The sequence below is a fragment of the Zalophus californianus genome, chromosome 10 (genome assembly GCF_009762305.2).
Source record: "Zalophus californianus isolate mZalCal1 chromosome 10, mZalCal1.pri.v2, whole genome shotgun sequence".
NCBI classification, from domain to species: domain Eukaryota; kingdom Metazoa; phylum Chordata; class Mammalia; order Carnivora; family Otariidae; genus Zalophus; species Zalophus californianus.
In genome coordinates this window covers 90,075,812-90,087,864 of record NC_045604.1, presented here as the reverse complement: position 1 = coordinate 90,087,864, position 12,053 = coordinate 90,075,812, and the positions used below count along the sequence as shown (strand labels likewise).

Sequence of the window (12,053 nt, the reverse complement as noted above, 5' to 3'; positions counted from 1 at the left end):
ACAGAGACTAAGGTAGGAATTGATGTTTCCCCAAAAGAAAATGTAGGCTCTGTTGCCAGTAGAAAGTGGAATGGATTCCACATAGATAATAAGATAAACAGATTTCATCAAGAACTCCCCTGTGATAGTCATCTGTGTGCTTTCAACACCCTTCCCCCATCATTATAGGTTATCTGTGTATGTTTCTTGATCTTTAAAGAATCTGATTCTGATGAAAGAATTTTTTTTTTTTTTTACGCTAGGAAAATGAGGCTAACTTTTGTCAGAAGAAGGAAGAAAGTGTGGAGTTTCTTTGGAGAAAGAAATTGTCCTAGAAAATGGATGTAACCAAATTTGCATTTCTCTAATATTGTAACAATTAATGTTATCGCCCCTGACTAAGACTACACTCAGAAATATTACCTTGGTCATTGGAAACTAGGGTCTGATTAATAAATAAGAATGACTTTTATTATGCCACCACTCCACATTAGCCCAGCAAGTCATATAAGTCTCAGAATCCTACCATCCTATTACATAGTATACACACGAGCCTGGAAGTTTGAGTGCCACCGACTCTACACCTGATTCACATCATGCTGTAGGTTCTGTGGAGGTAATTTGGTGAACTTTGGGCCTTACTGAGATAGCTATAGAGGTCTAGGATCAAGGACAGTCTATTTTCTTGTCAGAATTCAAATTCCCTTTTTCCCTTTTAGTAGCACAGGGTTCTCACCGGTGTCGTCTAGCATAGAAAAATGTTCCCCAGAAGATTTGTAGATCCTTCATCTGGGACTGGATATGGGATACACTCACTTTAAGAAACAAAAATGCCAGGGCATCTGGGTGGCTCAGTTGGTTGAGCATCTGACTCTTGATTCAGCTCAGGTCATGATCTTAGTGTCGTGAGATCGAACCCTGTGTCAGGCTCTGCACTCAGCGGGGTGTCTGCTTCTCTCCCTCTCCCTTTGCCCCTCCCCCACTCACACCCTCACTCTCTCTCTAAAATAAATAAATAAATAAATCTTAAAAAAGAAAAGAAACAAAATGGCATCTCTCCATTCAAGTGGGAAGATAGGACTTTTATCCTCTATATTATTTGGGAGTCTTTTGGCTTTTAGTGAAAGAAATTGAACTCAAAATGTCATAAGCATGGGGCACCTGGGTGGCTCAGTCATTAAGCATTTGCCTTCAGCTTAGGTCATGATCCCAGGGTCCTGAGATCGAGCCCCACATCAGGCCCCCTGCTCAGCGAGAAGCCTGCTTCTCCCTCTCCCACTCCCCCTGCTTGTGTTCCCTCTCTTGCTGTCTCTCTCTCTGTGTCAAATAAATACATAAAATCTTTTTTTAAAAATGTCATAAGCATAATAGCAAATTTATTAGCCCAAATGACTAAAAAGTCTGGGACACAGACCCAGCTTAAGGTAGTTGTGCGTCCAGAGACATTTTATCATTAGGGCTGGAACTCTTTCCATCTCTCAGCTCTGTTTTCCTTTGTGTTGGCTTCTCTCCCAAGCCCCATGTGATACTCCCCGCAGCTCTTGGATCACACAGTCCTTTCTGATAGTAGCCCCCCTGCCAAAAGAGAAGTTCTCTTTGCAATCTTCCAGAAAACATCCTGGGTGGGAATGACTTTCATTTGATTTAACTGGGGCTCAGGCCTATTCCTGAACAAAACACTAAGACCTGAGTGATGTGATAAGCTGATTGGCTAGACCTAGAGCCAGAAGTGGGATCACCCCAACTCAACCACATGGACTGAGAAAGGTGGATGAATGATTCTCCAAAGGAAACTCAGAGACGTCTCCAGAAAAAGAGGGAATAGATGTTGGTAGAAAAAAAGAGGAAAAAAGAAAACATGACTGCCACACCATTGCTTTTGGCAAAAAGTCTATGTACTTAGGGGACAGTGTAAGTCTCATTTCATATTGATTTTTCCTAAGTGGCTTGGAAGTGGTATTATTGGCAACAAAGGGATGTTTTGGTTCCTTTCTCACTCACTCTCACCACATTCTTAGAGAAATGCCCATCTATCTATAGTGGTGGACCTCTATGGCCATATTTGTTTATGTGTCTCTATCCTGAATGGACCAGGGATGAGGGCACCTTACCCAAAGAAGCTAGTTATTGCAAATCTGGTAGCCAGTCAAATTCTTCGTAGGGATCCACTGAGGCTGAGAGGGGTTTTGATTTTGCTTATACTATTTTGAGTTGGTTTCTGTTACTTGAAACCAAATGACTTCACCAAGACTAATTCCAGTCACAGGATTCCAGTAGCACTGAGGAAAGAGCAGCTGATGTTGAATGTAAGTGATTTTAATGTTCTCTGAACTTGGCCCCTGGTGGTTGCATTTCCTAGGTTCTGAGCTTGGAAGTTATCAAGCTATCAGTGGCTTGCTGCTGAGCCTCTCACTAGTCGCAATAGTCTTGAAATGCAGGGTCTTTCAAGGCTTCTTTTTGAGTGAAGCTATATCCGTTTTCAATCGCCACAGCAATTGCATGACTGGGGTCCCTGGGATCAACTGAGGGGCTGGCTAGGCAATTCTGCTTATCTTGATTGGTCTTGCTATACAGAAAAATAGCATAGAAGGGATCACATGGATAAGAAGTATTGGGAAGGTGGGAAACATTGAGCTTTTAGATAGGGTAGCCAGGGAAGTTCTAACTGATAGAATAACAAAGCAAAGACAAGAAGGAGGCAAGGGGATGATCCACATGATTATCTGGGTGCATTAGTGTGTGTGTGTGTGTGTGTGTGTGTGTGTGTGTGTGTGTGTGTGTGTGAAGAGTGATGCTGGTAGAGCGAACAGCAGTAACAAACGCTGAGGCAGAAGGGTGTCATCATATCCAAGGAACAACACAGGGGCCAAAGAGAAAGAAGCAGAATGCGTCAGAGTGGTGGGAGATGAGGAAAGGTGATAACAGGGGTCAGACACAGAGGACATTGTGGGTGACCATAGGGCTTTGGCTTTTGCTAAGGATAAAGCAAAAAAGCCATTGAACAGGTTTAAACAGAGCGACATGATCTGACTCTAAATTAATAGCATCCCTTTGGCTAGTATATTGACCATAGGCTGTAGAGGGGCTAGTGAGGGGAATACGGCAATGATCCATGGTGACAGACCAGCAACAGAGGCATCACCTGGAAAGTTAGAAATGCAGATTCTCAAGCCCCGCCCCATGCCTGTAGAGGTAGAATCTGCATTTTAACATGATCCACAGTGATTGTATGCACATTAAAGTCTGAGAAGTTCTGTGTGAGAAGAGAACGCTTCCTTTCTCTGGGCCTGTTTCTTCCCTACTCTAAGGGGCTGGACCGAGGTATCTCTATGGTCCCTTCCAGTTGCAATTTTCTTTTCTCTTCTTTTTTATTTAAGATTTTATTTATTTATTTGAGAGAGAGAGGGAGAGAGAGAGAGAGAAAGAGAAGCAGACCCCCCGATGCGCAGGGAGCCCGATGTGCGGCTCGATTCCAGGACCCTGAGATCATGACCTGAGCCAAAGGCAGATGCTTAACCGACTGAAACACCCAGGCACCCCCCAGTTGTCATTTTCTAAGCCCCTTTCTTACAGCTATCTGTGTGCATCGCTATGAAAAGCCAGCTGAAGAGACCAAACGATAAACGGCCTGGCTGCAAAACCCCTACTGCCCACAGCCAGACGCAGGTGGGCACTGAAGCAGCTTCATGATCCAGGTCAGTGGGGAGCCCGGGGTAAGAGGCTGTTGGGATTTCTCCTGGTGCTGGGGTGGAAGGGCGCCCAACTGGACCAGAGTGGAAGGTGTCGGGCAGTAACAGGGCGGCAGGAGGCGCTGTGAAGTGCTGGTGGAAGGTGCCGCCCAGACCCAGAGGGCGTGCAGGGTGCTGGGTGGCCTCAGGGAGGCAGCAGGCACTGCGCTGCGCTACGGTAAGGCACAGGGCCGGACGCACCTGGGCGCAGATTGGCCTCAGGGTGGCAGGGGGCGCTGTGGAGTCGCGGCTGGCACATCCCGGGCCTCCTGGGGAATACACCTGCGCAGGTGGGCGTGGCCCCGAGGGGGCGGGGCTGCAGGGGCGGGGCTGCAGGGGCGGGGCCCAGGTCAGGCCCACAAGAGCCGGAGGCCGCGGCGGCTGCGGGATGCTCCAGCTGTACGCGGAGCAGAACAGATCGCACACGGATCGCGCGCACGCGAGCCCCGGACTCCGGAACTGAGCGAGGTGAGCCTAGAGCCAGGTCGGGTCGCGCGAGTTTGGGGCTTTCAGGCACCGGAGCGGCCGCGGGGCCGGGTGGCTTCTCGGACACGGTCCGCGCGGTTGGCGGCGGAGCCGGCATCAGCCGGGGGCTGCCTCCCCGGTGGCTGGGATGCTGGGACACCTTCCCAGGTCAATCCGGGTCCAGCCAGCTCTCTGGCGTCGCCCACGCCGTGGCCTGGGACACAGAGCTGGGGCGATAGGCATTTCTGGGCTACTCAGGAACAAGGTCCGGGACTCCCGGGGTCCGGGGCCGCGCCTTGCCTTGTCTCGCCGCCCAGCCCCTGTTCAGCCCCCTTTCTTGGCCTTGGTGTGACTTGACCGCGATTGTTCCCTTTACCTTCTGGAATGTTTTCTCTGGGGTGACTGTGGTTGCAGAAAGAAGCAAACACTTGAATCGGTTTGGATTCTCTCTGGAGGCTTCAGCGGATTGACTTCTGCCACAGCACAGCGTGCGATCGCTCTGTGCAGGGTAGGCAGGAGCTGCGGAGTCGCGGGGGAGGAGCTCGGGTCCCGCCTGGGGCATGGGAGATTGGCGAGGTCGGGGGTGAGCCAGCGGGGCGCAGTAGAGAATCGTGGTCATGAGCGGCCCTGGAATTTGAAAAAAAAAAAAAAAATCCTTTGAATCTTGCTATCTGTGTGGCTTTGGACAAGTTATCTAATCATTCTGCACCTCGGTCTCCCCCCTCTGTGAAATGGGCACAGTACTAGTACTTTATATAATTATGAGCATTAAATAGGTCATGTGTAAAAAAGAGCTGCATAGGATGGCTGGGAGTACGAAAGGATCAATAAATAATAGCCGCTGTTCTTGCTGTTGTTGCCATTATTATTACTATTTGGGGAGCAGCACAGCTAGTAGCTGAGTGTGGACTCCTAAGTTCAAATCCCAGCTCAGCCACTTTCTAGTGTGACTTTGGACAAACTAAACTTCTCAGGATCTCCATTTCATTTGTATAATGGGGGAATGAGGATGCCTACCTCAGAAATCTGTTGTGGAAATGAACTGAGTTAATACCTGTAAAGTACTTTGAAGAGTGAATGCTTGGTGTCAGCTATGGGTTCTTCCAAAAGGCATCATGTTTAATCAAGCAGCACAACCTAATAGTAACCACAACCTTGCTTTGCTTTGAAGTTGAAACACTGTTTGTATGAACATTTACCAGTTTTGTGATGAGCAAGATGGGTTTCCTTCTTTTTCCTGTGGCTTCAGTGACATGGGTGGCTGATCTCCTGGGGTCCAGGTCAGTCCTGGAGAATGAGCTGATGCGGCAGAGGGACCCCAGGGGTTGTCTTCAGTGAGGAGAGGTAGAGACAGGAGCACCCAGAATCTGTGATTCTAAACATTCCCAGAGGAGAAAACCTTCCCTGGGTTGCAGTTTTATTTGACAGGAAATTGAACCTGGACCCAGGTTTTAATTTTGTATTTTTTTAAAGATTTTATTTATTTATTTGAGAGAGAGAGAGAGAGAGCACAAATGGGGGGAAGGACAGAAGGACAAGCAGACTCCCTGCTGAGTGTGGAGCCCAAGGCAGGACTCAATCCCAGGACCCTGAGATCATGACCTGAGTGGAAGTTAGATGCTTAACCAGTTGAGCCACCCAGGCACCCCTGGACCCACGTTTTTAAAACAAACAAACAAACAAACTTTTTAACTTATTTGCTTTTGGATTGTAGAGAGAGAAGAGGTGGGGATGAGAAATATTTTCAATGATAAAGTAGGTTACATTCCTCTTGCCAAGAGGCTAACAGCATAATTTTGAGGGTCAAGAAGGCTTTTTCCATCCCAGTAAGGTCATATGCCTCTGGGAGGGAGCGCTGTTGGAGGGATGTCGCTGCCTCAGGACATCTCCCTTGCCCCCCTCTCCCCCAGCACTCTTACTTCCTTTACATCATAAACCTGAAACCCACTAGCATGATAAACTTGAAAGCCTCCCAGCTTTGCCCCAGTTCCCAAATTTGGACAATATCCCATGGGGTCAAAATGGAGAAAAAGTAACTCCTGAAGTCCAGAATCCTGCCTGAAGAACTTTACGGGGCAAACTAAAGTCCTTGTCCCAGACACAGGCCCTCTGGGGGCATGGGGACCACCCTGTATATCCTACCCAAAGTAAGGTGTACCCTACGTTACCTCTGTCACCGATGGCAGGCAGAGGAGGCAGAGTTTCCATACGCCTCCCCTCCCCCTTTACCAGTGCTCACAACTGTTGGGAGGCAGTTACACTGACTATCCAGAGTTTGGAAATTAAATAACTCAGTATTCCCTCTTTTTCCTTCTTCCTTGAGGAGGGGACAGCACCCAGCACAACACCAGGCCCCCCTAAAGCATATATCATGGTGGAGAAGGCTGCAAGTTTCCAATCCAGTTCCTCCCCTTACTAGCGGTGTGGCCTTGCATGAACTACTCCACTTCTCTGAGCTTGTTGAAACACAAAATGAAATATATGTAGATTATATGTATATATAGAGAGACTGTAGATATTTATGAGACTAATGGGAGTTTATATATTATAACCATGAGATGACTCTCCCTATATATAGACAATATATATAACATACAATACCCACATATTAGTTCATTTCTTTTTTTTTAAAGTTTTATTTATCTTATGAGAGAGAGAGAAAGCACAAGCAGGGGGTGAGGCAGAGGGAGAAGCAGGCTCCCTGCTCAGGGAGCCCGATGTGGGGCTCGATCCCAGGACCCCGAGATCATGACCTGAGCCAAAGGCAGACGCCTAACCAACTGAGCCACCCAGGCACCCCATTAGTTCATTTCTAAAAAGAATGTTGTTCCATGTTGTAAAGTTTCTGTATCTGCAATGCATCATGTATGTTGATGAATGTGGTAATTTGCTTTCCAACACTTTCCCCCAAAGAAAGCTGGTATTGAATTAAAGTGTATTCCCCTAATTAGTTATGTTAGAATCAAGAAAATATGGCACGATGCCTGGCAAATATTAAGTGGCCAAGTGTTGTGGGCTATTGTTTAGAAGGCGCTCTAGAAACACCGAAGGCTTGAATGTAAAGAGAAGTTAAACAGAAATGAAACAGAAACTCTACTTGCAGGGAAAGCAGAGGGGAAAATCCTGGAAATCACGGCTGGGAGTGGACTGAACAGGATCTAAGTTGGCTGCCAAGCAATTCTCTTGGCAGGTTGTATCTGTCAGAAGAGATGTGCAGGGCACTTGCTCAGCGAGACACTGAGCTAGGCATGGGGCGGGGGGGGGGCAAAGGGGTTAGTGAGATAGGAATGCTGCCCTCAAGGGGGCAGGTTGAGGGCAGTGATAAGGTGTGGGTGGTCATGCTCTAAATACGGCAGAGCATGATAAGAGTGGTGCAGAGGCCGATGTGCACAGGGCTCCTGTTCCAGGCACCCAGGGGAAAGGTTCTTCAAACCTGTCCAATGATTCACGGGTTAAACCCCACCCAGCCCCCACACGGCTGGGCCTGGGGGCTGCAAGAGGAGGAGGCTGCCCTTTGGCAGCTGCTACGTCCAAAACCCCAAATACCCTGGAAGAGGGGCCAGGACCTCAGAAAGCAGACTTGTCCAGCCCCCAAAGGGAAAAAGGAAGGCGGCCTCCGAGGGCACGTGGGCTGGTGTTTCCCAGAGTCCGGCCTCCAGGGACCAGCCAGCGCTTGCTGGTGGGGGCGGGGGGTGGCACTGTGAGCTCACCTGCTTTTCTTCTCCATCCCTCCAGCGTGCCTGCCCCTCCACGTCCCATGCTCGCCATGGCTCCTGGAGAGAAGATCAAAGCCAAAATCAAGAAGAATCTGCCGGTGAGGGGGCCCCAGGCGCCTACGATCAAAGAGCTGATGCGGTGGTACTGCCTGAACACCAACACCCACGGCTGTCGCCGCATTGTGGTGTCCCGCGGCCGCCTGCGGCGCCTGCTCTGGATTCTGTTCACGCTCACCGCCGTGGCCCTTATCTTCTGGCAGTGTGCGCTCCTCATGGCCTCCTTCTACACCGTCTCTGTCTCCATCAAAGTCCACTTCCAGAAGCTGGATTTTCCTGCTGTCACTATCTGCAACATCAACCCCTACAAGTAAGAGGCAGGAGCAGGGCTACGGGTGGGGTCTGCACCCCCTCCAGAGGCCACAGCCCCTCTCCAAGGTACCATGCGCCACCCTGCAGACATGCTTTTTAAAAATCAGAATTCGTTGCCAACCTTGGTAAACTCTCTCTCCCAGGTTCTAAATCTGTACCAAGTTTTCTATCTAACAGCTGCTCCTGAGGATGGACTAGCTCAGGATGTGCAGGAGGGGGAGGCAGCAGGGGTCAGTTTCACTTGGAGGTTGGGCCTGGAATGGACTAAACCCGCCCCCTAGCCCGGGCAACTGGGAGCGCACACATGCGCACGCACACACACACAGACACACACACACACACACACACACACACACACACGGGTACACACAACCAGCTCAGCCATTTCCCCTGAGCCCTGTAAGCTTACACCTCACTCTCCCCAAAATGTGAGCTGGAAGCTGACTCAGAAGTGACACCCAGGTGACTTCCAGAAGCATCTCAGCTGCCCCAAACCCTCATCTGAGTGAACCCAGCCCCACTAATTGAGATCACTGGGCTCTGGGCAGGATCAACCCTTGGTCCTGCCCTATTGTCTGCCAAGGGGCCTGTTCTAAATGGGTCACTGGAGTCCTGCTCGGGATTATTGAAAACTGATCTGTGAGGCAGGTCAGAATCTGGCAGAATTTGTCTGAGCAGGTATGGGTGTGGAGAGAAGGGAGGAGCAGGGGAGGAAGCGTATCAAAGTAAACCACCTGGTCAAAATCAAAATCAGGTCTAAGACTCATTCTCCCCCCTCAGAGTCTTTTTGTCTCTCCCTCCCTCTCTTCCATCCATCCATAATCAGACAAGCTGTCGTGCGGTGTGCCAGAGTCTGGGGCATAGAACCGAACAACCCAACAGTCTTTGTCCTAGTGGAGCTGAGTTGTGGTGGAGGAGTGAAATATTAACAAATATAATTCCACCAATAAAATTAATAGTGAATGTTTTCACACACACACACACACACACACACACACAAGATAAACTCATAGAATCTCTGCAATAATCCCATTTCACAGAGGAGAAAACTGAGACACAAAAAGGCTAAAATAACTGGTCCAAGGTCACAGATCCAGAACGAGGATGGGTAGCTGGACCCCAGGTGGTTTGGCTCTGCAGCTTATACACTCAGTCACCATGCTGTGTAGCCTAGTCACAGAGCAAGGGGTAGAGAGAGAAGAGAGGGGGCGGTTAGGAGGGAGACCAGGACTACTTGTATAATGAAAAGTCAAAGATAGTGCTATGCTTCATTCCATCCTGCATCATTCTTCTGTGTTCTTGGGGGTTGTCAAGGTGACAGTTCTACCTCCCCCCTCCCAGCACTGACTCTAGGGGAGTTCATGACAGGGACAAGGGAGCTTGGTGGAGATGCACACTGTCCCCTGGACAGACTTCTCGTTAGCAGGGATCGTCTGCACTGTAATTGTCCTCACCGTGGCTGGTTTATGGGAGGCACTTGATAGTCACCACTCCAGAAATGCTGGTTGGGGCAAACTCACCAACACACCCCGAGAGCAAGCAGATGGTAGTGGCAGAAATGAAGGCATGAGAAGTCATGCAAGGGTCACATCACCGTTTACTTAAGCCAACAGTCACTTTGGACGGGGCAAATCATAAAAGGCTTGGTCTCCTTGGCCAAGGAGGCAGGCGAGAAGTGGGCCCAGGGCTGACACGCACTGATGGAGAGCAGAGGGCAGAAGCACCAGTGCTCTGGCAGAGGAGCTTCCCCTTTCCCTGACTCCTCCTTCCCACCTTGGCAGGTACAGTGTGGTGCGGGACCTTCTAGCTGACTTGGAACAGGAGACCAGAGTGGCCTTAAAGACCCTGTATGGCTTTCCAGAGAATACGTCTCGAAAACGCCGAGAGGCAGAGTCCTGGAATTCGGCTTGGGAGGGCACACGGCCTAAATTCCTCAAACTGGTCCCACTGATGGCTTTCGGTCAGGATGAGACCGGTAAGGCCAGGGACTTCCTCACAGGGCGGAAGCGGAAATTCAATGGACGCATCATTCACAAGGCGTCGGATGCCATGCATGTCCACGCGTCCAAGGAGGTGGTGGGATTCCAACTGGTGAGATACGCGTCCTCACAGCTGGGGGACATGGGATGGGCTGGAGATGGTGGGTCCAGTAAGGTTTCTCCTTTTCCACTGTCTCTATGGTCCTGCCCAAAGAAATACACCCAGTTCAGGGTGAATTTTCTGCAAGCAACTAAAACTGACTCAGGCAATATTGAGCAGGAAAAAAAAATGTCTTAGAAAGGGACCAGTAGCTCAGGGAGGCTACTCAAAGGACAGAAATTAGGCAAGATCCAGGGATCTAGGTGGCAAGAAATGGTGGAAAGTCATTTCACGTATGGCTGCTGGATTAAACTTCAAGTACACTATTTTCATGCTTTTTGCTAATCCATCCATAAAGACAATTCAGATTCCATCTTGGGACTATCTGATTGGCCAAGTTTGGGTCACCTAATGGCTAGCAGAGGGTGAGGCATCATGGTGGACAGTCTCATCAGACTGTATCCCATAGGGGAAGGGACATTCCACCAAAGCCAAATTAGGGCGCAGACCCCTGAAGGAATGAAACAGATGATACAGAGCAGAAACACCCACTGTTCCCTGCCCTGCAGTACTTGCCTTTGTTAGGTGCCTGACTTTTCATCTCTCCTTCTGGGTCCCATCTGAGGGGCTCTGAAGAAGCAGCCGTTTACCAAAATCAAATTCCATTAGTGTCCTGGGCAAAGTCCATCAATCACCCTATCTCTCCAGGCCCCAGGCTCCTCTGTAGGATGAGACACCTGGTGGAATGAGACCACCTCTTCCTATACCTCATACCTGGCTTGCCAATTGTGAGACCTCAGAGCACCAGTTACAAATCCTGAAAAAACAGCCTTTTCTCCTAATCACTGAGACTTTTCAAAGTCTTCCTGGGTATTTTCATGAGATACCCACTCCCCGTAATCCTTGAGTGCAAAATCAGTCCTTCAATGTCTGTCCGTTTGAGAGCTTCCAAACTCTGTGTGATGAGAACATCTGAAACCTACTACAGTCTCCCTCTAAGGCTTTCATTATTATATATTTAAATGCTGGTCCTCCCAACTACTCTCTGAGGTTGGGAAGGATGGCATTTTAGCCGACATTTGGTAGGTGAAATAATGGAGCCATAAAACGCCTTGCCCAAGATCCTGCAGAGAAATCATCTTGGAGTCTGGGCAAGCATCCAGATTTCTAGACTGCTGACCCAAAAGGAAATGGCTAGAGGTGTGTGGGAAGTCAGTAGCAATAATCAACCATAGCCTGGATATCTGGAGATGCTAAAGAAACTGGTTTTTCTTCTTATCTGGTAAGCAGTCGCAGGGAGTCGTGACAGTGAGACTCTGTCCTCCTCTCAGCCCCATCTCGGTCCTTGAGGCTGATGTCTCTCAGCCCCTGGAAGTAAGAGGAAGCCCATCCTTGCTTCGGGTGTCCCTCCTGTTCCCCCTGAGCGTCTGGTCTAGAGTCCCAGTTCCTTATCCTCACCGTCCTTCAGAAGGCCAGTGCTAGTGCCAATGGCTTCAGCCTACTGTCTCCTCTTACCCACAGTGTTCAAATGACACGTCCCACTGCGCCCTCTACACCTTCAGCTCGGGAGTCAATGCCATCCAGGAGTGGTACAAGCTGCACTACATGAACATCATGGCACAAGTCCCTCTGGAGAAGAAAATCAACATGAGCTACTCTGCTGAGGAGCTGCTGGTTACCTGCCTCTTTGATGGGGTGTCCTGCGATGCCAGGTCAG

The 12,053-nt window shown here is 49.4% G+C and overlaps 1 protein-coding gene across 1 annotated transcript in view; it reads left to right on the top strand.

Annotated features, from left to right (window-relative positions):
• The first annotated feature begins 1,261 nt into the window (after positions 1–1,261).
• SCNN1G (sodium channel epithelial 1 subunit gamma) overlaps positions 1,262–12,053 on the top strand; it is a 28,370-nt gene continuing 17,578 nt past the window's right edge. The window contains exons 1-4 of the mRNA XM_027612130.2: positions 1,262–4,175; positions 7,908–8,255; positions 10,039–10,348; positions 11,858–12,048. Of these exons, the coding sequence (XP_027467931.1) occupies positions 7,930–8,255; positions 10,039–10,348; positions 11,858–12,048 (827 nt within the window). The 5' untranslated portion in view covers positions 1,262–4,175; positions 7,908–7,929. The remainder of the gene's footprint in view (positions 4,176–7,907; positions 8,256–10,038; positions 10,349–11,857; positions 12,049–12,053) is intronic.